Source organism: Chanodichthys erythropterus, chromosome 11, assembly GCF_024489055.1.
Source record: "Chanodichthys erythropterus isolate Z2021 chromosome 11, ASM2448905v1, whole genome shotgun sequence".
NCBI classification, from domain to species: domain Eukaryota; kingdom Metazoa; phylum Chordata; class Actinopteri; order Cypriniformes; family Xenocyprididae; genus Chanodichthys; species Chanodichthys erythropterus.
The window spans coordinates 37,392,858-37,419,362 of NC_090231.1; the positions used below are offsets into that span (position 1 = coordinate 37,392,858).

Genomic DNA, 26,505 nt, shown 5'->3' on the forward strand with positions numbered 1-26,505 from the left:
AGTCCTCATATATAAAATGGCTTTAAAATCATTATAAACGATGTTTTAGTAAAAATGTAAAAATGCAGAATGTTTTTTGTGATGGGTAGGTTTAGGGGTAAGGGTAATGTAGAGGGATACAATGTACAGTCTGTACAGTATAAAAACCATTATGTCTATGGAATGTCCTCACTAAGATAGCAAAACAAAACTGTGTGTGTGTGTGTGTGTGTGTGTGTGTGTGCGCGTGCGCAATTTACTCATCTTTATTTATTTTTCTATCTGTATCCTGTTGCACTGGAAGCTTCGTTTGCACCAAGGCACATTCCTTGTATGTGTGTAAACATACGTGGCTATAAACATTCTGTAATTGTATAATTTCCTAATACTAGCTCGACTGGGACTGTATTCGCAATTTAACTCGAAAAATTAGAAAAAAGACAATACGCCACTGAAGTAGTGTACGTGATTCCTGGAAAAGTCCTGAAACGAGTTGACTGACTCACACACTCCACCCACTTTAGTCTGACAGTCCAAAGAAGCTCCAGCCACACTTCTGTTTCGAGCGCGAGGCTGACAGACGTACTTTACTCTGGTTGAGTTATGCCAAGCACGGGTACGACCACTTGAGAGTAAAGTCAAAATATCGCGTTTAGCGTATGTCAACAACGGGATTACGTGATTTCACTTTGAATTTTACACGGATTATCCGACAAAACCGTCGAAATGTGTCGATTTTGGGATTTAACCTTGATGATATGCTTCTCGGTCTCCGTCATGTTCGTCGGAGGTGATAACATGGCAGGTAGGTTTACTGTTGTTCTGTTGCCTGTTTGTTAGGAACGCTTTTCCCCTTGAGTTTCCTTATGACTGACAACGCTTGCGGGGCATCCTGTATAATTCCCGAAACAGTGACGTCAGAGACCTTCTCATGTCTGAACTTGCTCCCTTTAATTTGTTGTTGAACGCTGTTCTTATTTTATATTTTTCTCGTTTTTTCCCTCTTGGTCTTCTCTTGTTTCCCTCTTCGAAAAACCTTAGAACTCCCTCCTCCGAAGAATCTGACCTTTATATGGGAAACACCTTTTCGGCTCAGTTTGACATGGGAAAAACCTGAGGATTTGGATCATAGCTGTAGAGTGAACTACACGGTACTTGTGTACAATTCGCAGGTGAGTCACCGTCGCTCACTGTTCAAAGAATTCTGTCTGGGTGGATGCAGTCGCAATAGAAAGTCAACTCTTAAGAATGTAAAATACGACATACTTTTCTTGAAATAGCTATTTGTTCAGATCTTATCCATTTCTAGTGATCGTGATTATATTTTATTATTTTTTAAAATATTATTTAAGCTATTTATTGTTGGAGAAAGTGGTTAAAATTAACATGCAGTACCCACATGAAAAAATACTTTAGTAATTTATAGTAAATACTATAAAAGTTTTTGAACCAAAGTATTTACAACACTTTGTTAATGGATTGCTTATATTACTATAGTTGTTATGATACCACAGCAACTATAGAATTACCACAACAAATTAATTCGAGTACTTTACTATAGTATGGTTCAAAAACACTATTGTATTTACTATAAATTACTATAGTATTTTTTTATGTGGGACAAAATATAAACCTGGGTCTTTTTAGTCTAAGCCTGATCCTCGTCACAAAACATGTTTGACGGAGTTTGCTATTCATTGGTCAAAAATGTTTTTAGGGTTATGTTTATCTGGCTATAGCACTTAAGATGGAGATCTCAGGTGAATAAAATCATATAGACTTTTTTTAGTATATATGATGCATTATATTTATATATTTATCTATTATATTATGTAACATAAGTAACTGAGGCAGGACCATTTTGAATCATATTCTTTGCCTTTTAAATAGTCCTGCAGTTTTACAGATAAATATTTTTTAAAAAAAGGGTCCCACTTTATATTGTGTCCTTAACTACTATGTACTTACATTTAAATTAATCATTTGATACAATGCACTTATTGTGTACATACATGTTTTAACATTGTACTTATATTTTAAAAACACCTGCATGTAATTACATCTGTAATTAATTTCTGTAATTACATTTATAATTACACTGTTGACCCATCCCTGAACCCTTACCCCTACCCTTAAACCTACCCATACCACCAAAGCTTTCCTTAACCTTACCCATATCCCACCTCAAAAGCAGTAAAAGTGTTTTGCAATTCAATATGAACCCAATAAGTACATTGTACTTATTTTTTGATGTAAGTACATAGTAGTTAAGGCCACTTAATATAAAGTGGGACCAAAAAAAGTAGTCTACCTATATTCCATGTGAGCTCCCACTTAAAAGTATGCCATTAAACTATGCATACTTAAAATAAATGCTGTTTAATTGAATGTTTTCTATGTTGATTGATATCATATAATGATGAAACAGTTATAAAGAAAATGCCTTCGTTGTCCCACATTTCACTCAGTTTTATGAGCATACTTGAGTCAAAACATGGCGGATCTTAGTACATTACCTTGACATGCTTATATGCAGGAAAGTATTTCTCTGGAAACATGCTATTAACCAAACCTGAGAAGCACTGAACAAACACTGAACTAGAATTTAAGTCAATAAAACAAAATCAGATCTGATCTAATCTAAACTCAAAGTCTACATTGAGTTTGTGTCATTTTCTCATATATTACATGTGTTAAAGGCACCCTCCCTTAGAGCGCACTTCAAAGCCACACCTCCTTCTAAACACATGAATGCAGGCAGATTCCGCAAAGCAACAAGAGACGAGAGACGGTGTTAAATGACCTCTTGTCTCAAAGCACATAACATTACGATAATACTGAACATGAACAACTTAAAGAGCTCTAGTTTTACCACCTGACTGCTGCAGATTCATTTTGGTGTTGACAGTGTTTACATAAAAACGCATAAATACAGCTTCTGGTAGAACGTCATGGGATGCCTTCTTGGTTTCCACATGGCGTGAACGCAGCATAAGCTTGTTATTTTGGTTCAGGAGGAACTGTAAAAGGCGGCTGCTGTTTGTTTGTGGCACTCAGTGACTGTCTGTGTACAACTCTGCATAGCCTTATGAAACACGCTGATGACGTGATGTGAGGGTGTGCGGAGGTATGGAAATACATATGTTGACAGGCAGGTAGGACATCATATTATTCGGTTGGATGAGCATTTTTTGGTCCTGAGACTTTCACAGAGGACATGTTTTAATATTTGCACCACTTGATTGCTATCAGGATATAAGTTTGAACCAGTATAACAAAAAGCGTTTATAAAACCCTGCCTTTAAACCCTATGTTTCATTTTTCATTTATGAGCCCTGTAAAGCTGGCAGCTCTTTGTCCTTTGACTTAAAGCCCGTTCATTTCATGTATTCCCCATTGAGTGTTATGGTACAGGAAATGTAATGGACATAAAGACCTTCTTAATCTACTTAGTATATTAATTCGGCCAAGTACTCTGATGTTCACACAAAGAAAATGTTAACTAATGGAGATTTGTACATGTTGGTACAAATTTCCATTAATTAAGTATCTTTTTGCCTACTTTGTAGTTGTTCTGAGTATCAAATTAGTAACTTTTACTGACTAAATTAGGGATGTGCAATCGCGATTAATCGTTTGCAAAATAAAAGTCTGTGTTTACGTATTATATGTGTGTGTTCTGTGTATAATTATGTATATATAAATACAGACACATGCATGTATATATTTAAGAAAAATTTTAGATTTATATATAAAATATTTATATTTATATGTAATATCAAATATATTTAATATAAGCATGCATATATTTCTTAAATTTATACATGTATGTGTGTGTATTTATATATACATAATTATTATACACAGAACACACATATATAATACATAAACACAGACATTTTTGAACAAGTAAATTTGCTTTTTACTCATACATTTGTGATGAGAAATTCAATTACATATTACACTTTGCATGGCACCTAACTTTTTCTGCAGCCATTGGTTTCTGCTATAAAGAAGTTATATCGCCATCTTAGGGCATTGAAGGTACTACATCTTGTGTTTTTTTTTTTTGTTTTTTTTGACTACGCAGTACTCTGGAGCCATTTTTGATGTAAGGTATCTGTTGTACTTTTACTCAAGTATGGTTTTCAGGTACGTTTTACAGCTCTGCATTAGGGCTGGGCGATATATCGCATGAGATTGTCACGCGCATTTCGTCAGTAAAGCCGGTTCCCTGATTACCGCTAAATCGCCATCACCTGCTTTCAAATGGAGCGACATTTAATAGACAGAGCCATAGTTCACTGACAAGCTACACAATATCGTGTTCATTATCGCAGATGAATCGCCTTCGATATTGAACGCGATATTGCGTGGCTTGTCAGTGAACTATGGCTCTGTCTATTAAATGTCGCTCCACTTGAAAGCAGGTGATGGCGAGTTAGCGGCAATCAGGGAACCGGCTTTACTGACGAAATGCGCGTGACAATCTCATGCGATATATCGCCCAGCCCTAAGCTTTTATGAGATGTGTTTTGACTTCTCTCCAGCACACATGAAACTAAAATATCTGTAACCATTTGAAATTAGAGGCAACCACTGAATTTAATCACGATACAAACAAAGATGCTACACACGTAGCATGAGCTGTTGTTTTTGAACTAGATTGTATAATTTCAAGATTTAAGGCAAAAACAGACTTGACTGACTTTAGATTTATGAAAGTATGCAACATAAGAAACACCTGCAGCAGAAAGACTCTCTACTCTGACAGTAGATGGCGCATATGGAATAGTAGCAGTTTCTTTGGGTATCGCTGTACACAAGCAGGCATTAGACAGCGTTATAGTTTACCCAAAAATGGAAATTCTGTCATCATTAACTAAGCATCAAATTGTTCCAAACCTGTATTATTTTTTTTCTTCAGCTGAACTATCTTCAGAAGAAGATATTTTGATGAATGTCGGTAACTAAACAGGCTCAGGGCCCCCTTTGACTTCCATAATATGAGGGAAAAAACACTGTGGAAGTCAATGGGTCTGTTTGCTTAACAACTTTTTTTAAAAAACGTCTTTTGTGTTCGTCAGAAGTCCGGAATAGAGTTTGGCCAAAATAAAGCTAAAAAAATAGAGCAAAAACCGCCCTGTTCTGATTTATAGCCAGTCGACCGGTGCATCTCTAGCCTGTGGCATTTTAGGGACTTTCAGAGTTAAACATCCTTCTGAAAAGTCACTTCCTTCTAGGAGAGCCAATCAGGTTAGCAAAGAGTGCGACCAGTTTTACTGACACTGTAAAGCTTGACAAAGACTTCATTTAATTCGAAAATTATTATTATGTTACTTTGACCATTAGATTAGACCAGCCTCCAAGTCTAAGACCCTCATCAACAATAACACGGTTAGGTGAAGTGAGAAGAAGAGGAACATTTTGGTGATTGTTTTTGTTTCTGTGTTTTATATGTATGTACGTATATGAGAAAAGGGAATAAATGCAAATTAGTTTGTGTGGTTTGTCCAACTACATTATGCAATACTTTGGTTCTGCTCTTGTGTAGTTTTAGGTGGTCAGCCACTGCTTGTTCAAAATGAAACCAGTTGCTATGCGCTGTAATTCAATGAAAGCACAAAGGTTCCTGAAATATATTACACACATTTAAACCATCTGGTAGCTCTTTACAATAAGGTTCATTAGTTAACATGAACTTATAATGAACTGCACTTCTACAGCATTTATTAGTCTTTGTTAATGGTAATTTCAACAATAACTAATACATTATTAAAATCAAGAGTTTCATTAATATTAGTTAATTCACTGTGAAGTAACATGAACAAACTATGAACTAAATTATAGTTTGTTAATTAACGTTAACAAAGATTAACAAATACAGTAACAAATGTATTGCTCATGGTTAGTTTATGTTAGTTAATAATGTTACCAAATGAACCTTATTGTAAAGTGTTATTGAGGAAATGTTTGTAAAAAAAAAAAATGTATTGTTTGGAAAGGAATAACAGGAGGGTGGGGAGGCTTTCATGAGAAAGTGACTCATCTTTACTCAGTATGGAGTAATGCAAAAACACAGCAACACAAAATGAACACAATTACAAACATTCTATATCTTACAGCAGTAATTAACACAAAAATCCTCTTTCACCAACAGAACTGTTCAGAAAAAAAAGAATCCAAGAGAGTCCAAACCCAGGGCTGTAAATTCGAAATCTCCAATGAGAATGGACTGTGCATCAGTGTCATAACAAACCCTGAAAACTGTGAACAACGAGTCAACAGTCAAGCGACGAACATTAGCATAGCTCCACCTTCAGGTACTCAACACTATAGCCAACTATCTAATGTAAATTGTGTCCATTTTTTTATCATTCTATACTGATCCAGTAGCAGCGAACTCAATTATGATCAAGAGCAGTATGTTATTAGTTTATTCAGTGGTTGAGGTCATTAATTTGGTTAATTGTTTTATTTTACCTCGCTGTATTTATGGTATCCTGTTTTTGAATGTATAGTATTTGATTGTGTTTTGGTATTGGATACGGATTGCAGAATCCTTTGATTCGTTTTACCAAATAAGAAAGTCTCAAGATGAAAAGTTATTATTGCGAGCTGCAGGTTAAATATTGAGTCCAATATAGTTTTTAATCCATCCTACAATAAAAGCTGAAATTGAAGTCTGCATGTGATAAACAAATGCTTTAGATCACACTGAATCTCTGCTTTCTCCCTCTGCAGTGGTAGCTTGTATTTTTTAAAAGTGGCGTTTGTCAAATATGCAGTTAAACAAGTCTTTAGACGTCTAATTAAATGTCAGACTTACTTCCATGAACACTGCACATTTTTGCAAATCCAGCAAGATGTCAAACCCTCTTCAACTGGTCATTACGTCTAATACATCAGTCATAATCATTCCAAGCTGTATGAAAAATTAGCATTGCCTCATCTTTACTTGAGAATTGAGAATCTTGAGAATATTTACTTCATCTATTTTAGCAACTGTTAAATTTTTTAAAAATTAAATAAAAAAGACTACATTTTAAAATGAAAAAATTCCAATTATTTCAGTAAATATGTCAAATGTTAATTTTATTGCAGCATGTGTTGTTTACTATCTATAAATTAAATTATGTGATATCATATATTTTGACCATTTTGCTAGGTAAAAAAAATCCCCATATAGGCTGACAACAAATAGGCAGAATATCAGGTGAATAGCAGCACATTTTACTTTTATTGTTAGTTCTTCTGTTTTTTGTTTTTTTTTAGGAATAATAGCATCTATTATACATCAGGGAACTCAACCATTAAGATTCACCTCTTCCATAATCCACAGAGGAATCTCTTATTCCAAATGTTTCACTTTTGCAATCTAATCTCGAGCACTGATTTGAAATCTGCACATTTATTTCAGTGAGGCTGGTGAAAAACAGAAGCAATGAATATTCCCACAGCAAGATGAAATGCACTTGGGTTCCTGTTGTTGATGTCCAAGACCTCAGTTTATATTACTGGTTTGTCATTTTCTGTTTGTCTCACCATTGCTTTGTATATTTCCCTTTTTATTTGTCATTTAAGTTCCTTGCATACATGAACTGGTTGTAAACTTGTGTTTCAGGCTACCTCGGGATGAATCAATAAAAGAATGTAAACCTGACGAGACGATGAAGACCAGAGGATGTATCATACATGATGAATTTCTCAAGGAAGCGATGAACATATTCTATCTGTTCAAGGGCACTTACAATGGTACTTCCATAATCAACACGTTCAAGGATGAACGTCCAGTAGATTACGGTAAACATGCACCTTTTCACTTTTCCCCAATTACAGTGTCATGAGAAACTGACTCCCCTACCAGGAATCAGGTCTCCTTTAGGACCCAGGCTGATCAAAATTTGTTAATGTGATGTCTTGTCTAATTATAACCTATTTTACTATTGTATGATGTTTATTACATTAAGTGCACAATCAACCTATTATGCCTATTGCATAATAAAACAAACTGGAAACAGATATTGGAAGCAAAAAACACCTAATATAATATAATATAAGCTAATCTAGCAGGCTAATTGGGTAGATGTATGTTATGCTGGTACATAAGTTAACTAAAAAAACATGAGAAATGCTTAATTTCACAACCTATAGCTTCAGTAATATACTATGAACCATGTAATTTGAAAGACATTAATACTCATTATAACGCATTTTAAACTATATAAATCATAACGTGATTTTGCAGAAATTATAATCAGGCACTAAAAATACTACCTATTAAAAGCCCGTTGAATCATTAGGATCACTCTGCGTCCTTAAGGAGACCCGATTCCTGGTGGTACTCAGTTTTCAACTGACGTCACACCCGTATAGGAACACCCACCTGGAAGTAGAGGTCTCCACGGGTCCACTTGGATGCAAACACCCGAGGTCCGTCTTTAGCGGGTTCGGGTCCAATACTTAGACGAGTGCCACAGGTCGGGTTCAGTATTAGTGGCCTCGGGTAATTTAAAATAAATGTGCTTTTTCTGAGTGGACCTGAGAACACCCAAGTTTTTTTAAACTATGTCGAGCATTTAACAACGTTTTATTTTTTAAAACAATTCCATGACGACATTATTATCTCATCTTATTATCTCCAGTCATGTGACTGAAAACTATGAATATCGAGAGTTGTCAGTTTTTTAAAACAAAAAGAAAAGTTGATCACGTTAATGTGTGGGCCTACATTGAGTAAAACCTTTAATAATACTGCAATAACTGTATTATTATTGTACGTTTTTATAATGTAAGTTTCTTCTCTGTTTCCTTAAATAGACAGACACATACGCTAACAAAAAGTCTCTTTTTCTTTTTTGGACTTATTTTGCAGTGAAACTAAACAAACCTCAACTTACAATCCATAGAGATGGGCAAAAACTCTTTTTTCAAGCAAATGGATCAGATTTAGATGAGTTTACAAAGGAATGCTACATGTACAACTATACAATCAGCAAGTGCAATAAGGTAAATCATGTCTTTTACATTATTATTATTTCATAGTACAGGATCGGGTCCTCTCCATTGTCACTAAAAGTCACAGTTCAAGCATGACCTCAGCAGAACTATTATTGCACCATGTAGTGGAGCACATAATGTCATGTTAAACAAGATCCAAAGAAAAGTTTTTATTTTTTTGATCCTATACTTTTCTGTTGTTGTGTTTACAGAATGAAACTACACAGCTCAAAAAAAGTCAGCACGATGTGCAGTATGACCCAGCCTGCAAGTACAGAGCCAGAGTGCAGCTCATCTTCTCAAGTAATTGTGGTAACGGGAGAAGTGATCCGAGTGACGAGGTGGAATATGGTACGTCTGAACCTAGTAACCTGCATCATAATCAACTACGATAATCACTCTTTGTTTAGTTTGTCAAAGTTTTAAGTCATATTTCATGCTAAATTCTCATAGTATAAGGAAGCCTGCCTCAAGGGTGTCATGATTACCAGTGGGAGTGTCCTTGATAGCCACCAGAGGGCACTCCACCCAGGACTACTGCCTCACTATCATAGACTCAATTTCCCATAATTCACTGCCCAGACTTATCAGCCTTGATTACATTCAGCTGTTGTTCATTACCTTGTTAGTTTCTGCCTATAGAGGGTATGCACGTGACGTCACCGTCGACCATTACGGCTGCGGTCACGTCCACTGAGTGGCAAAAGGCAACGATTGTCCAAAACGGGAAAGAGCTTTTTGATTGACTGTACAAATAGCTTTGACACAAAACTTGAGGTATATATTTAAAAACTGCAGAAAGCAACAGAAAAATAAGCAAATGGATCACTGAAATTCACAGAAACAGCTGGACTCCAGCAGAGAAACATGCATTTGCAGTTATCATTTTGTGTCAGATTGTTGGATTTTGAGGTAAAATCATACCGTATATATTGTATTGTTATATATTATGTTGACAACTCATCAATTAAATATTTGCCATCTTATATTCTGCATAATTTGGTGTTTTTAAATAAACAACACTGACAAAAATTATACTATAAAACGATATATGTTTTAAGGCTGGACAATATGATTTGCTTTATGTATTTCTCCACCGTCGAAATCAGGCACATATAAATGTCAGGAAACACGATTCCTGGCTGCATGTCAATATCCATGGATTAGGTTTATTTGACATGTTATAAGGAACACTTTCGAGTCCAACCTTTTGTGTAATTCGTTAGTTTTAGTCGCGTTTTCGCAGTTTCCCCTATTAAATCCAGTCATGCAGCAACTTCTTTTGCCACTCAGTCCAGCTGAGGGAGCGCGTTTTCGGCGGGAAAGTGACGTTGTTGCAAACCCTCTATATAAAACTGGTTCCTTCAGTCACTCGTTAGTTCTTGTAAGTCTGTTGTACTGCATTTCTGAGCCTTGTTTCCTGTTTCCTGAATCTTTGTTGTTTTTTCATGTTCCCTGGATTGCCTTGTTTTTTGTCTTAGCCCTGGGTGTTATCCTTGTTTAGACTGCTCACCTGTGTTTGACCTGTTGCCTGTATTTTGGATTATGCTTGTGGATTACCCCTTAATAAATACTGAGTTTGGATCCTCAACCATTCGAGTCTTGGAACAGTCGTTACAAAGGGAAAAACAATAAAAATGGCATTTTATAATGTAGAAAATTTAAAGGGAAAGTTCACCTAAAATGACAGTTAAATCGTCATTTACTCACCCTGGTGTTGTTCTAATACCGTAAACCCTTTTTTCTTTATCGGACCACAAAAGGAGAATTTTAAAAAAAAAAATGTCCCGCTCACGCTTGTCCATATAATGGCAGTGAATTAAAAGAATGGTCCCACTTGGAATATACGACACGTGTTGAATGGGACGCATCTTTGTTTAAAAGCATAATGCTTGTCATTATTCATTGCCATTTATATGGATAAACGCAAGTGGGACATTTTTTAAACATTCTTTTTTTGTGGTCTGAAAAAGAAAGAACAGTAAACTACATTAGAACAACACCAGGGTGAGTAAATGATGACTCATTTTTCATTTTAGGGTGAATTATCCCTTTAAATGATGAATGCATGGCAAGTTTCCAAGACAATTTTAACGTGACCTTTATACAGTATAACAAAAAGAAAAATGTTTATATCAGTATGTTATTAGTTTATTCAGTGGTTGTCTTAATGAAACAACCTTTAGTCTCTTATGTTCACCAAGGCTGCATTTAATCAAAAATACTATAAACATCTCGAAATATTATTACAATTTAAAATAACTGTTTGAATATGTTGAATATGTGATTTATTTCAGTGATGGCAAAGCTGAATTTTCAGCAACATCTCCAGTCTTCAGTGAAATTATACTTTTCATACATACTTTACAGTTTTGCTGATTTATATTTTTGTTGAAACCGTGATACATTTTTATTCTGGATTCTTTGATGAATAGAACATTCAGAATCATAGCATTTGTATAAAATAGAAATTCTTTACAAAAAAAAAAAAAAATCGCATCGACTTTGAACCTTTGAACGGTAGCGTAATGTGCTTTCCTCTTTTCTTTGACAGATTAACTTGAATGTTTTTCTTTGTGCTCTTGCAGGAGCGGACAACGATCCGAAATTGCCTGCATTGCTGGCTGTCATTATAATCCCGCTCATAGTTTCCTTTTGCCTGTTAGTCTCTCTTGTGCTGCTCAGAAGGTGATGAATGATTTAGATATTCATTGTTCTGCTCTTTGATTTAAAAATGTCAAATATTAAGCAATATTATTGCATATTATCACGTTCTAAGAACCGAATGTATACATGATTACTGAGGCCTAGAATAAACTGAAACTTGCTTCTCTTACTTCAGACATAAAGACATCATATTCCCAAAAATCCCAGAGCCATCGCTTCTCTTTAAGGACATGCTCATCAACAACATCAGAACCCCAGAGGAACTCCAGGTAAATTGTGCAGCCAGTCATCATTCATCAGTTTAAAACCTCTCAAATTTACACATTTGCTTGTAAAAAACAACTTTATTTTAAAGTACATGCACGCATGTGTACTTGCAGTGCATTTGCTAAAGAAAGTACTGGGTAATATAAAGTAATTACATGGGTTAAGGTTAAGTTTAGGGGTAGGTTTAGGGTTAGTACCTAATTATTATCCAACTATCATTAGCACATTATATGTACATGTGGAACAGGACTGTAAAATGAAATGCTACCAAAATATTATTATTATATTAAAATTCTTGATTTAATCTCTTCACCACCAGAGTCCTGCAGCTGGCAGACTGTATATTCCCCTTGAAGAAGTCGTAGAAAGCAAGATAAGTCTTGAACCTGACACACCGTTTGTACCAACGATGAAAAACGAGGCGAAATAAACATTTCTGATGACTGGAAATATCCAGTAAATCAGGATGGACTCAGGGTGCACTCAAAACTTACACTGTCTGGACAATGTCTACGCAATGAGGAGAACCAAACTCCCGTTGTCTGTTTCATCTGTTAATGAATAATGAATCCAGGCTCCACCTACCTTTTTTGAATGGACTTTGACTTCACTTATTACGCATTTTGCTATGCGTTGCCAGTAAATTGCTCTTCCTGAGACAACAGAGGTTTGTTTCCATTGAATGTATTGTGAAGATAAGAAAAGCAATCAATGGACTTTCCTATGGCAGGTTGGTTGGATCTGGTTATCTGGTACAGGGATCGGGCAACATCGGTCCTGGAGTGCTGCTGTCCTGCAGAGACAACTCTGATTAAAAAAACCTCACCTGCCTGTAGCCTTAGTAGAAATGGTCGTATTAGTGGCTTCAGCCTGAATAATCCTGAAGACATGGATTAGCTTGTTCAGGTGTGTTTGATTAGGGTTGGAGCTGAACTCTGCAGGACAGCGGCACTCCAGGACCAACATTGCCTATCCCTGATGTGGTATATGGAGCCAGCGGTGTATCCAAAGGCCAGTGGACAACATAAGTATCAGCACCCTCAATATAGCTTGATAGAAATACACTCCAAAAAGATTCATGGAATGTGGAATCTTTGTCTTTTGCACACCTTTTACATGCTTGTTTCTATAGCTGCATTTATGGGCTCATGGGTGTTTTTGCACAGTTTACAATCTAAACATACTGCTACAATTTTTTATTATATATATATATATATATATATATATATATATATATATATATATATATATATATATATATATATATATATATAGCCTATATTTACTGTATATATAAAAGAAATTTGCTTTTCTATACACTGTGAATTGTTACATGTATTTTTAAAGTGTGGTTTACTGTATACCAGAAAGCTAATTGTTCTTGACTCTAATGTGTATATACTGTACATTGACAACTTTGGCTGGTGAATAAACAAAATAATGGATATAGAAAGTCACGCAAACATTCAGATATTCAAATAAATACAAGTTAATATTTAAGCATTTTTATTTTATTTTATGTCTCATATCCTCCTGGGACCCAGCAATAGAACTTTGTCCTCTGTAGTGTACATTATATTTTAGTGATTTTCTCTGACATCATATATGTCACAGTTTTAAGTCTGGATGTCCTGTAAAGAGCACATTCAGGGCTTTGCAGAGATGCCAAATTTTTTGAGGTTTCCCTATGACAACAAAGTCCTTGGTCTGAAAATCAAAATAAGCATTCTTATGGAAATACGATATTTTGTAATTATCATTTTCAAATTGTTATGAATCAACATCTCAGGAAAATGTTATGGGGTTTCTAATCAAAATATTACTTTCTGTTACGAAACAGGACATTGATTTTATACATGACCTCTGTAGAGGACACCGGTATTTAGGAGACACATCAAGTGAATAGCAAAATAAATTATATATCAATATTATTAGATATTAGTATGAAAATGTTGCCAATTATTACTCCAGTTATTACACTTCTTTTTTCATTGCATGTTGCTCCAAGAACACATCAATATGCAAATTAGATACAGTGTATAGATGGGAAAACACATGTATGACAATTTTCCCACATATTGCATAAAGTAAAATGGTATATCAATTCCGTTCTAGTTGAGAATCATCTTTATACAAAGTTTGGTTAAAAAATCCCGAAGCCTAAAAATTGATTAGTGATTAAAAAATTTAAATATGTTTTTGCCTATACATGTCATTTCATGTCATTTTATTTTTAAAACAACTTAGTCCTGGTGTCCACTACAGAGGACATAGCATACCATATGAATAAAATTTATTTTTTCAAAAAAAAAAACAAAAAAAAGTTTTTTGTTTCTTATGCTCTAAACAATGTAATGACGTGAAAAAAAATACTAAATTAAAAAAAACTTTTCTGGGTCTCAGGAGGATATCAAGGTTGAGTGAACATATTTCTCTTCTGCTGCGGTATTTTGTTGTAATCCCGTTGTTTGTTGGGTATCCTGTTTAGAGTTGGACACATCTTTACAACTCATTTAATTATTCGACGAAGTCAAAAAAGTGTTGGTTGTCGAGCAAAGGAAAAAAAAATAGGATAAAAAGAAAGAGAAATACATTTTACAAATGTAGGCTACTATTGTTCTTACAGTCTTAAAGTCTAATAATAAGTACTATAATAACGAAAATATGGTAACCGTGATAAATATTTGTATATTTGAATCTAAAATCTTAAAAAGTAAAAGTTTTTCAAGTTGCATAAACAGCAATTCAATCATCTGCGCAGGAGCCGCCATGTTGGCTCAGAGCTGCTGTTTAATTGCGCTTAGAGCGCCCTCTACTGGCAGTACGCAGAGATCCAAAATGGCGGCAGTGTGGTCCTGATGCTGCTGGATGCTGATGAAGGCATACGCCGTGCAGTGTGTCTCTAAAGCGGGTCTGATCGATTTTTATTGGCTCGGTCTCTGTGGCGCAATGGAATAGCGCGCTGGACTTCTAATCCAGAGGCTCCGGGTTCGAGTCCCGGCAGAGATGCAGTGCAGCTCTCGGATGGAGCATGTTAATAGCTTTTATAGTGCCTTTTGTGTACATCAACGATTTAAATGTAATAGCTTCAGGCATATTTGTATCTTTGTGCTTTGACCAAAAGCATGCAGAATAATGTAAGAAATGTAGCCTAAATCCTGAACATCGAGATGATGTTGAAGAATTCTGCATGGACTGACTGATTAATTGAAAATATATTAACTATCCAATCACAAACTACATGCATCAACTGTTTTGATTGGTGTGAGTTTGAAAAAAACAACTAATATTTGCTAATATATATATAATATATATATATATATATAATATATATATATATATATATATATATATATATATATATATATATATATATATATATATATATATATATTTCTCTTTGGTTACAGCGATTTAAAATGAGTTTAAGTTAAATTGCTTTTTAATATTATGGCCATGATAATATTGTATTACTATTCTAACACTCAATATTTCTTCACTCAATCACAATATGCACATTTAATGCCTTTATTTTAATGCCATAACACATTTCTTGTAATGCCATGTCATTCATTTTATTAGAAAGAATTGTAATACATTAAAAAAGCAGGTGTTTTTTTTTTTTTTTTCACAGCCCATTTTGGCTTAACATGTTGAGATAAATGAGGTAAATACGACATTTATATTGAATTATTTAGGCCTATTGAGCATTTTTTTTAAAAAAAAAAGCATTGTCCAATTTACATTAAATAGTTCAAGCACCCTAACATATTTACCTACTTTTCTTATCTTATGTATAAAAGAGAAAACGCAATTACAAATCAGGGTTATTTTATGGCCAAAACAATTCTTTTCGATTGATTCTGGGCAGAAAATAGCCTATCAGAAATTTATAATGAGAACATTACCGTACAGTCCGATCTAATATCTCCAGTTATTTAGTCACTAGTTCTGTCCACTAGTTCTGATTCTGTCCAGCAGATGGCAGAGCACACAAAGATATGTAGCCTACTTACGTTCAGAAAACGTTAATTCTGAAAGTGATCACGATAGAAACACAGGATTACATAGTCTATTTGACAGTCCAGTGATCTTAATATCCTCGTGCTGCCAAACTGCAAATGCATCCATAGACAAGTTTAAATTAATAACTGCGTTTCTATATTTTCTATATTCACTGGCATATGACAGTAGCCTACATCCAGTAAGCTAATGCTGCCAATATTTTGCTCCTCAACGTCCTTTTCCTTCCAGCAGGATGAACGTACACTGAAAAATGCGAGTCCAGTCTCTACGATACGACGAAGGAGGTGGTTATTTCTTCGCACCCGCGGGGTCTATTCTCTTTGTCGCTGTGGAGTTCTGAAGAGGGAGGGCAACTGAACTGGGATGGGTAAAAGGGAAATAGTGATGGAGACTTCGACTCAGTTCAGAGAATCGGTTCTTTCGAACGTTCGTTTCAAAGAACCGATTCGGTCGGTTCAGCGAATAGTTTAAGCTCTTCAAAGTATCAAGGGGGAAATGCTCTTTTTATAGCCTACTTGTGCTACAATTGCGTGGCCTGTGCTACAAAACTTTAAACCTCTGCAGCACCAGAGCTACGTATGTGCAAAAAAAAAAAATTTACCCAAAGCTACATCCCTGGATAGAGTTATTAAACTGATCAGACAAAATAAAAACTTAAAAGTTTATTTCACCCTTTACTGCCAAAGTCACGTGATTTCAGTAAACGAGGCTTCGTTACGTCATTAGTGTTTCGAAACTTTCTGAAATTTCAATGGTTAACGTGTCTTTGGCAGTTTGACACACTCCGAACCACTGATTCGAAACGAGATAAAAGCTTCGAACCTTCATGAAGCAGTGTTTTGAGATCGGCCATCACTTGATATTGTAGAATAAAGTCGTTTTTTTTTTGGGCGCATAAAAAGTATTCTCGTCGCTTCATAACATTAAACATGAACAACTGTAGTCACACGAACTGTTTTAAATATGTATGTACCTTTCTGGGCATTTGAAAGTGTTAACTAACCCTTTAAAGGATTAGTTCACTTTCAAATTAAAATTTCCTGATAATTTACTCACCCCCCATGTCATCCAAGATGTTCATGTCTTTCGTTCTTCAGTCAAAAAGAAATTAAGGTTTTTGATGAAAACATTTTAGGATTTTTCTCCATATAGTGGACTTCAATGGAGCCCAAACGGTTGAAGGTCAAAATTACAGTTTCATTGCAGCTTCAAAACATTCTACACAATCCCAGATGAGAAATAAGGGTCTTATCTAGAGAAACCATCACTCATTTAAAAAAAAAAAAATCATAGACTGTAAAAAATATGGACGTAGTGTCCGTGACGTCACCCATAGAGTTCTGAACAGCAGTTTTGACGCCTAAATGAGGCCGCGGCCATCTTAGCTGCGCGTCACCGCACGTCACTCCCGGATAACTGAAAATGGGCAAAGAGGCGGGGAGGTGGTTTGAGCTGATGTGATTGGTTGCTGAAACTACGCCCGCCTAGCTCGACGTGACCATGTTAGCAGGCAAAAGAGCCATCTATCTAGATACGATCTAAATTATTAATGAAGATAAGTTTTATCATCAGTACGTTCTAAAGGCTTACTGTCAATCTACGGTGTTTCTTTAAGATATAGATGCTCCAACACCAGTAGTGTTGGCTGTGCAAATAACAACATGGAAAATCAAAATGGGACTTCATACCTTTATAATAGAGATCGCGAGATGAATCCAATCTGTGGCACTTGGGTAAAATATAAATGTCCATTGCAAAAAAAAAAAAAAAACATTTCACATTTCTTCTGAATGATCTGCTCTCTGTCATCGTTCTTCAAGGAAGGATGCAATCTGAGCAGCCTTTATGTTGTAAAACTGTATACGATCGTATCTAACAAACAAATGAGCCCGTGTCCAAAGTATATTTTTTTCAAAATAGTGCAGCAGTTTTAGTTATAATATCCAAGCAGTGCTGTCAGAGTTATATATCCTCCTGGTTTTGTCATTGTAGTAAATCTCGCAATCAAAACTTTCAGCCAATGCCACGATCCAACAACGTGTGTTCTGTGTCTCTTCCGCATGCATGCATGCATACACACATCAGTCTCGAATATTATGCAGCAAGCCATATTTTATAATTGTATAAAATAATCGAGAAAAAAAAGCACAAAAACGGCTGAGATGCCAAATTCAGCGGCAGCTGAGGTAACATGACGGCTCACAGACAGCAGCGCAATCTACCTGTCACTCAAGTGACCACGCCCTTAATTATGCAGAACTTTAAGGCTTAATATAATTTAAACGGATAAGTTATAAAAAAATTCACCCCCCTCAGAGTTGTCATGAAGGGCAAAAATAGCAGTATAGACCAAAACCACAATTTGAACCAACTTGTAAACATGTTTTTTTCTGCTATAAACTTGGCCAATTTAACATGGGACTCAATGAGATTCTGCTCTCTTTTGGAGCCTGTCTCTAGCAGCCAGTCGATGAATCGCAGTTTAAGTTACTTCCGTATTGGCTTCAAGAGAGAAAGGGGGAGGTTGCCGCTTGGTTTTAACCAGAAATGCTTATCTTGCATTAGCTCTCTTCTTCTTCTTCTTCCTCTTCTTCTCTATTTGAATTCCGGCAGTGTAGACACTGCTAAGTGTATTACTGCCCTCCACAGGTCAAAGTTTGAACTATTTGTTATATACTTTAAAAGCACCAGCATATTGTATATGACAATGCAGTTCAAACTTTGACCTGAGGAGGGCAGTAATACACTTAGCAGCATCTACACTGCTGGAATTCAAATAGAGAAGAAGAAGAGAGCTAGTTCAAAATGAGCATTTCTGGTTAAAACATATATAATTTTTTATTTTTATTTAAAAAAGACCCTTATTTCTCATCTGGGATTATGTAGAACGTTTTGAAGCTGCACTGAAACTAATTTTGACCTTCAACCGTTTGAGCTCCATTGAAGTCCACTATATGGAGAAAAATCCTGGAATGTTTTCATCAAAAACCTTCATTTCTTTTCGACTGAAGAAAGAAGGACATGGACATCCTGGATGACATGGGATGAATAAATTATCAGGAAATTTTAATTTGAAAGTGATCTAATCCTTTAAGGGTCGAGACCGGGACAATACCAACATGACGGGTCGAACTAGGCTACACCTGCATTAAAAAACACCTACATAACCAAAGTACGTATAACGGTCTAAAAGTTAAGTGGGGGAAAAAAGCAAATGAACGCAACTTTTTACGCGATTTGGAACGATTTTCTGATTCGATATCTATTCATGAGTCAGCGAGTAATTTGGTTCGAAAGCCGTTAGGACAGATTCAGTCCGATTCGTAAACAAACCGGTTAATCAGAATCACTGAAAAGATTCAGTTCAAGAGAACGATTCGTTCATGAATTGGACATCACTGAAAAGAAACAGAAAGGGAGGGAGCAGCTGCTGACACGAGAGAGAGAGAGAGAGAGAGAGAGAGAGAGAGAGAGAGAGAGAGAGAGAGAGATGAACAAGGAATGTGCCACTAATAAGAAACCGGAGCGTCGTTGAGGACGCAAGAGAGGAGGGCAAAAGAGGGAACGGTTGAAGAAAAACGACCAGAAATGCGTTAAAAAGTAGCGAAGGGGGGAGAAAAGGGGCAATACACAGCAAACACGTGAATGGAAGGATTATAATCCACCGTTGGAGGGATTTTGACGCTCCCCATGAGGAGATTTGAACCATGCAGGGACTGCTGCTGCTTCTGAGTTTGGCGTTGAGTTTCCACAGAGGTAAGAGACTCAGCTTAATGAACCGCGAGCTGAAAGTTGTATATGAGAGAGAAATAGGAGAACGGGGGGAGATGTACTGTGGACCTCATAGCGTTCATATCTGTCCGGTCATAAAGGTGCAACGTGACCTTTGCGTTCCACGCGCAAAGTTACCAGTGATGTCGTTCGATCCCTCAATGACGGGAAACAACTCTGGCAGTGCGGAAGACTGAAGAACGGCGGTCCCTCCCGTCAAACATGCTCTCGTCATGAGAATACAAATTAGATTAGAGGTTTGAAGGGGGGGAAGGACACGCGCACATGCACACGCATGCAGGGGTTCTCTGACAGACTCCCGCATAAAGAAACGCACCACTTCGTTTGCTTTTCTCGGGGTCATGTAGGTATTTTCAGCACCTGCGCATGTCTGACACTCACAGTCAAGTACGTTTCATCACAGGATTTTCAGTGGACATAGCACGGCCAATTAATGTTTTGCATTGTGCAAATCCAGGTGCGTCTGTATTAATGTATCCAGCGAGTTGCTAGGCGACAGCACAGTGCTCTACCTGTTAGATTACAGCATCTTTTCCCGTGATCGCGCCTATGCGGACACCCTCCCTATTGTCTACTGTCACACACTGTGCATGTGTGCGTATGTGAGGCAGAGAGCAGGTACAGACCACTCCATCATAGGTGAGGGGCGTGTTTTTGTCTCAGGAAGGTAACGAATGATGTAACCCGTTCTCACAAGGTCCAGAATCAAAGCAGAAACATGCATATTCATCGAGAAATACCTTTTGAAAACAGGTTCAGGTGCTTTGAACGTCAGTATGCGACAAGATCTTGGGAGATTCGTCTTCCAGGGATACAGACACGGCTTTGTTCAGCATCACACAATGTTTAAAGCTATTATAAAATGAAGCAGAATACAGAATGACTCACTAGAATGAATGAAAGTACCCTGTGAAAGGTACAGGTAGCAAGAGCACATTAAAGGGATAGTTCACACTCAAATGAATATGTGGTCATTTTCTCATCAACCTCAGTGTTTTTTTTTGTTTTTGTTTTTTTTTCGGAATCTGTTTAACTTTGTTTTGTCTGTGAAAAAGCAAAAGACAGAATTTTAGACATTTGTGCATTTAAAATGAATAAATGATAGCTGAAAGTTGACTGCATTAGTTTTGTTGGAGCAATTGTACAGTAAAGCACATGCACTGATGTCATTTGTAATGATTTATTGTGAACGTATAAAGGCATCGGTGCTGAGAAAATGATATACTCGGGTCAGACGCCTCAGCTCATAAAGCAACATGACTTGGCATGTAAATTGGCCCTTCAAATAAACTGTAATGACTTTTAAAAGGTTAGCAGAGACAATTGTGATGACCCCACAACAATGCAGCCATTGTTCCTCTAATAACTGTTCAATAGTGCTGTATGCAGTGTAGTAATATAGGTCAACATTAAGCACACATTGTGAAGCTAGTAACCTGCTCAGGAGACGGCAGTGAGTGTATGTGACTCCATCTGCACATACTGTAACGAATGTTCCTTGTTGCCGTGTTCTGTCCTGATAATGAGTAGAGATAATAACTTTTCCTTTTTTTGTTACCCAAGCAGTGAATTTCCCCCCCTGTGATGTTCATTATGAGTTTGTCAGGCGTTCTTAAACATGTCAGGTGTTGTTTTACTTGTGCATTATAACGAAGAGGTCTATAATTTGTACAGTGAAAAGACGTTGTAATGTGAGTTTAAGCATAAGGCGCACTCCATCATAGCAGCCAGGAGTCATTCAGAAGCAATACCTCTAATAAAACCTGCAGTAGTCCCATGAATCACTCTGTGGCATGTCCTGTAATTTAACCTTTTACAAAGAACTTTGTTTAATCATACAACATTGCCGGACATTGATAATGTATTTTTATTGTGCAGTACAATATTTTTCTCTAGATTATTACTAATTTTGTCTTTAAAAATCCATATGCAGTGCAACACAGCATCATATCAATGAGGTGATCGTGTGCGGTGTCAGCATGATTTCCTGTTGTATCAGTATTTCTTATGGTTAAAGTGCCCCTGTTATGCATTTTCGAATATTACCGGTCATGCACTGTGTAATATACAGTAGCTGCTTGTGAATGCAAAATTTTAAAGATAATAATGTTATTGTTTCCTAAAAGAAAGAATTGGTTCTGAACTGCTGAAACGAGTCATCAGTAATTCCAGTCTCACTTCATGTTACAACCTACGTAACAATGTAACACATTTGCATAATCCCAGCCTATGACAAACAATGTCTACTTTGACCCCTTAATAACTGTAGTTGTAGTTGAGGCCTGGAAGAGTTTGGTTCGTGTTTTCGACATGTCGAGAAGATGCTGTTTTTGCACACAGTTCAAAGGAATTGATACGGTAAAGCCGACACCATCGTTACTGTTCATATCACTGTGTATCAAGTGGAATCCTCCGGAGCTGAAATTGAGATATGGTAATGGGAGTTTCGCTTCCGACACACGCTGTAAGCGATCGACCAATCACAACAGATTGAGCTGTCTGACCTATCAGAGCAGAGCAGGCTCTCACAAAGGAGGGGTTTAGAAAGACTGATTCTTCAAACAAACTATTTTCAGACTCTTTGAGAAATTATGTGATTTGAAATGAATATTATTAAAGAAAAATACAGTTTTTTGAACTTGGATATATGTAAACCTATTGTAGGAGAAATCCAAAACAAAATTAGGAACTTTTAAAATAGCATAATGGGGTACTTTTAGACATATAAATTGATAAATTGCATTTACAACACAATCTAAAGGGTTTTTGTGAAGAAAAAAGAAATATAGCTACTTTTTTCCTTTTTTACCTCTGTGGAATGATTGGTAGAAATGGATATTCAATTCCTGTTCATGGATATCTGTGTTCCTGCTGAGTTCCATATCTAATCAAACTCATCTGAACCAGCTAATTACGGTCTTCAGGTTCACATGTAAATTACAGGCAGGTGTGTGTATAAGCAGGGTTAGAACAGTATTGAGCACACCTGCTCTGTTTGTAATAATAGCTCACAAAGCATTTCATTTACTGTACCCCCGTGTTGTTCCATTTGCTGTTTCTTTCCATTGAACACTTAAAGGGTTAGTTCACCCAAAAATGAAATTTCTGTCATTAGGTACTCATTCTCATGTCATCTCAAACCTGTAAGACCTTTGTTCATCTTCAGAACACAAATTAAGATATTTTTTGATGAAATCAGAGAGTTTCTGAAGCACACATAGACAGAACCGTCATTGCACATTTGAGGTCCAGAAAGACATCGTTTAAATAGTCAACGTGACTACAGTGGTTCAACCTTAATATTATGAAGAGACAAGAAAATAACAAAAATAACAACTTTATTGAACAATTTGAACTGTTGTCATACGCAGTTGATGTAGTGAATGCAGTGCAGGTTTACATCTAAACACTGGCTCAGTATCAGCGATTTTTAAAGGATCTTAATGCAACAAAATCTATCAAGCTCCAAAAACACCATAAAGCAGTTTGTGTGACTTGTGAACTTTTCCCCCTAATTTTAGAGCCTAATTTTATGATAGTTTTGTGTAAGAAACCGAAATTGGAGAGTGAAAATTTAGTTTCATTCTCACATATTCAACCAGTGTCTCTTTGTGTCAGTGATGTGATGTATTGATTCACCATATTTGTTTCTGAACACGATTTGATAATGACATTTCTTCTGCAGAGTATCAGCGAATAACTTTTAGCCAGTTCCTCATGAGATAATGTAAATACTAAACAAACCAAAAAAATTGTGTGAATCGTTGCAAATCTGTATGACTTTCTTTCTTCTCTCTTTTGGATGAACTACCCCTTAAAGATAAAATCTAATGGAGGAATTGGTTTGTGGTCTGTATCAGCTTGTTATAGAAGGATATTTATATAGAGCATATGAAGTAATAATGGATATTGCTGTGTTTGGCTATTTTGAGCATCCTGGCATGAGCAATGCATGATCGTTTTATGGTTTTTAAAATAAATAAAAGCCATTTTTACCTTTGCACCTTTAAAAATGGGCATTAAGGCCCCTGCATTCTATGACGTATGCTGGACTTAAAACCCTGCAACTCCACAATCGACTGCAAGATCACATTCAGATCTGCCTCCATACAGTCAACAACCGATGATAGATAGAACCAAGTCCCCACCCTACTTTCCCCCCCAGATAATCTGTTTTTCTTGAATGTGCGTCACATTACAGAGGAAAACATCTGTCACTACTTCTGTTTCATCATGACTTTGAGACCGATTAGTCAATTAATCGTTCAGGAAACCTTTTAGTATCGTTGTGACTGGAGGTGAGTTGAGTATGTAAGAAAAGACGACACTAGGGACAGGTGGGTGAAGTTGAGGGACTGAATTGACAAAGATTTGAGTTTTCTTTTTGTTGTTGTTGGGGGGTGGATGGGTGAAGGGGAACTAGAGGGGGGTGTGCTTTAGGCCAGAGGGAGAGAAAAGCATTATTACTCATGCCTGACTGCTCTCATAGAAGAGGCTGCTCACACCCTCTCTTCTCCAATCTCTCTCTTTTTCTTGCTTCCAATGAATGTGAGGGGGGAAAAGTTCAAAGGCCCGGCTTAGACGAGGATCTTTGAACCCCCCTCGCCTCTTTTAGGGGCTCCCACATCCCATCTCATTGAAATGATTTTGAACATGCGATGTTTCCCTTCAGATGAACAGCCTTCCATTCATTCACATTGTGTTTTGTCATTGTTAGCTCAGCTTTTACTTTGTTTAAAAGAATAGTTTGTCCAAAAATGAAAATTCCTTCATCATGTACTCGTGTCATAATCTGAACTTGCATTTATTTCTTCTGTAGAGCACTGAAGGAGATATTTTGAAGAACGCACCAGCCATTTTTCCCCCATACAACTACAATGAATTGCAACTGGAGCTTTCAAGCTTCAAAAACCACCATAAAATACCATAAACGTGTACATATCTAGTAACTTCTTTTCAATTAATCAGTTAATCTGGTTCACAAATCTCAGCTCACAAATTGGAATGATTCCAATCTCGAGTTCAACTCATTCAATTTCAGTCAGACTAAATCAATAATTTGTCTTTTTAAAATTTCATGTAAACCCTTAGTCTGACTGGAGTCATACGAGTTGGTTTTTTTTTTTGTCGATGTTAGACAAAAGTGTCATGCATTGAAACCTTACAATATATGCCATGAAGTCTACTTTTATGATACTTTTACAGTGTTTCTGCTTTCTTAATAAAGTTTGAAAGCTCCAGTTCCCACTCTTTGTCACTGTATGGACAAAAAACAACCCTAACATTCTTCAAAATGTCACCTTCTGAGTTTCACAGAAGAAGTCATACGTGTTTGCAGCGACATGTTGCAAATAATGTCCGAATTTTAATTTTTCCGAGGAACTATCCCTTTAAAATTCGCCTTCGCTCCTGCATTGCACATCTCTTTCTTTCCAGAAATGGTTTTGTTGAGTGGCCCCTTGTTCTGGCCCTCGCTCTGCTTTTCATTCTTTTGTCGTTCCTCACTCCCTCAGTCTTCTCATTTTTCCCTTCTCCCTCTTTCCATCCCCCAGTTCGTTTTCCCCCTTCCCTCTTTCTAATAAGTTCCAGATGTGTTTCTTACATTCCTGTAGTCAGAGGAGAGGGGGAGGGGTCGCGGAATGGGAGAGGGAAACAGGGACAGAGGAAAAAAAGAGAGAGAGAGAGAGAGATGGAGAAGCACATGAATTAAAAGAGAGCGCATGATGAAGAGGCCACTCTGTACTGTAGACACTGATGAGATTCTCCTCTGTTGTGTGTGTGTGTGTGTGTGTGGGGAGTTTTTCAGACATCCCCTCCCACCGCTTCCCCTCCCCCACTGCAATGGAATGTGGCTGATGATGATGGTGATGTCATTTCTCGTTCTCTGAAGTTTTTAAATCAGGGAGGGCTGATCGACGAATTCGGCCAATCAGCCGACCTGCAATAAAAGCCGTTCACAGTTGGGGAGACAGCGAGGCGTTCTGCTTCAAAAAGCATTATTACCGGTCACCCGGTGAGGTTGTGGACAAAAATGTAGAGCTGTTAAAAATGCTAGCTGTTCCGGTGCTGACTCAATACAAAGATGCATTGTAAAGTCAATGTGAAACCAAAACAGACCTTTTGACTTTACTAATGTATGTTCCTGGGCTTATTGAGGAGCATTCATTAGTGCAAGTTAACACTTTTAGAGTAACCTTCAATTAATGCAACATTAATAGGCCTATTAATTGAACTTAAAATGTTAGATGTTATTAGTACTCTAAGGCCCGGTCTCACAGACATGGCTTAGACTAAGCCAGGATTAGGCCTTAGTTCAGTTAGGGTATTTAAGAAGCTTTTATAAATGTACTCTAGAAAAAAACATTACTTGTTGTGTGCATCTTGAGACAAACCAACATATTTTAAGACATGTCAGTGTAAGTTGCTTTCAGTTAAAACAGCTCAAACATGCCTTTCAGTCTAGGACTAGCTTAAGCTTTTTCTGTGAAACCATAATGTATAAATTATATATTAATCTAGATTATTAAATGCTACAAAAGTGTTGTTCATTGTTAGTCTGATACCTACTGCATTAATGTTAACAAATTGAACCTGAATGTGATGTGTTAGCAAAAACAAAACAAAAAAAATCTTTTATCTAACTGTAGTAACTAGCTCCACCTCTGAAACAACTTTTCTACCCCTCTCCTACAACTGCTTGTCTCCGTTCTGGTATGTGACTTCCACTTTTCTCAATCCAATCAATAGAGTGCAGCAGTCAAGTGTGGGGATTTG

At 36.6% G+C, this 26,505-nt stretch overlaps 2 protein-coding genes and 1 non-coding gene across 3 annotated transcripts in view; all 3 read left to right on the plus strand.

The window, feature by feature from the left end:
• Positions 1–514: 514 nt before the first annotated feature.
• On the plus strand, positions 515–13,413 carry il13ra1 (interleukin 13 receptor, alpha 1). Its single transcript, XM_067399685.1, has 10 exons — positions 515–784; positions 1,021–1,151; positions 6,140–6,302; positions 7,400–7,499; positions 7,604–7,782; positions 8,855–8,988; positions 9,192–9,330; positions 11,568–11,667; positions 11,822–11,915; positions 12,233–13,413. The coding sequence occupies exons 1-10, from the start codon at positions 706–708 to the stop codon at positions 12,341–12,343; spliced, it is 1,230 nt and encodes a 409-aa protein (XP_067255786.1). The 5' UTR covers positions 515–705; the 3' UTR covers positions 12,344–13,413.
• A 1,435-nt stretch (positions 13,414–14,848) lies between these two features.
• Positions 14,849–14,922, plus strand: trnar-ucu (transfer RNA arginine (anticodon UCU)). Its single transcript has one exon. It is a non-coding gene; the product is annotated as a tRNA-Arg (tRNA).
• Positions 14,923–19,570: 4,648 nt separating this feature from the next.
• Positions 19,571–26,505, plus strand: part of kirrel1a (kirre like nephrin family adhesion molecule 1a) — a 45,888-nt gene continuing 38,953 nt past the window's right edge. The window contains exon 1 of the mRNA XM_067400922.1: positions 19,571–19,695. Within this exon, the coding sequence (XP_067257023.1) occupies positions 19,647–19,695 (49 nt within the window). The 5' untranslated portion in view covers positions 19,571–19,646. The remainder of the gene's footprint in view (positions 19,696–26,505) is intronic.

Excerpts from the sequence above, each read along its gene's own strand:
- il13ra1 (XM_067399685.1), top strand. The coding sequence starts at position 706 with ATGTGTCGATTTTGGGATTTAACCTTGATGATATGCTTCTCGGTCTCC. Across the intron at positions 785-1,020 it reads CGGAGGTGATAACATGGCAG|AACTCCCTCCTCCGAAGAAT; the intron begins GTAGGTTTACTG and ends GAAAAACCTTAG. Across the intron at positions 9,331-11,567 it reads GAGTGACGAGGTGGAATATG|GAGCGGACAACGATCCGAAA; the intron begins GTACGTCTGAAC and ends GTGCTCTTGCAG.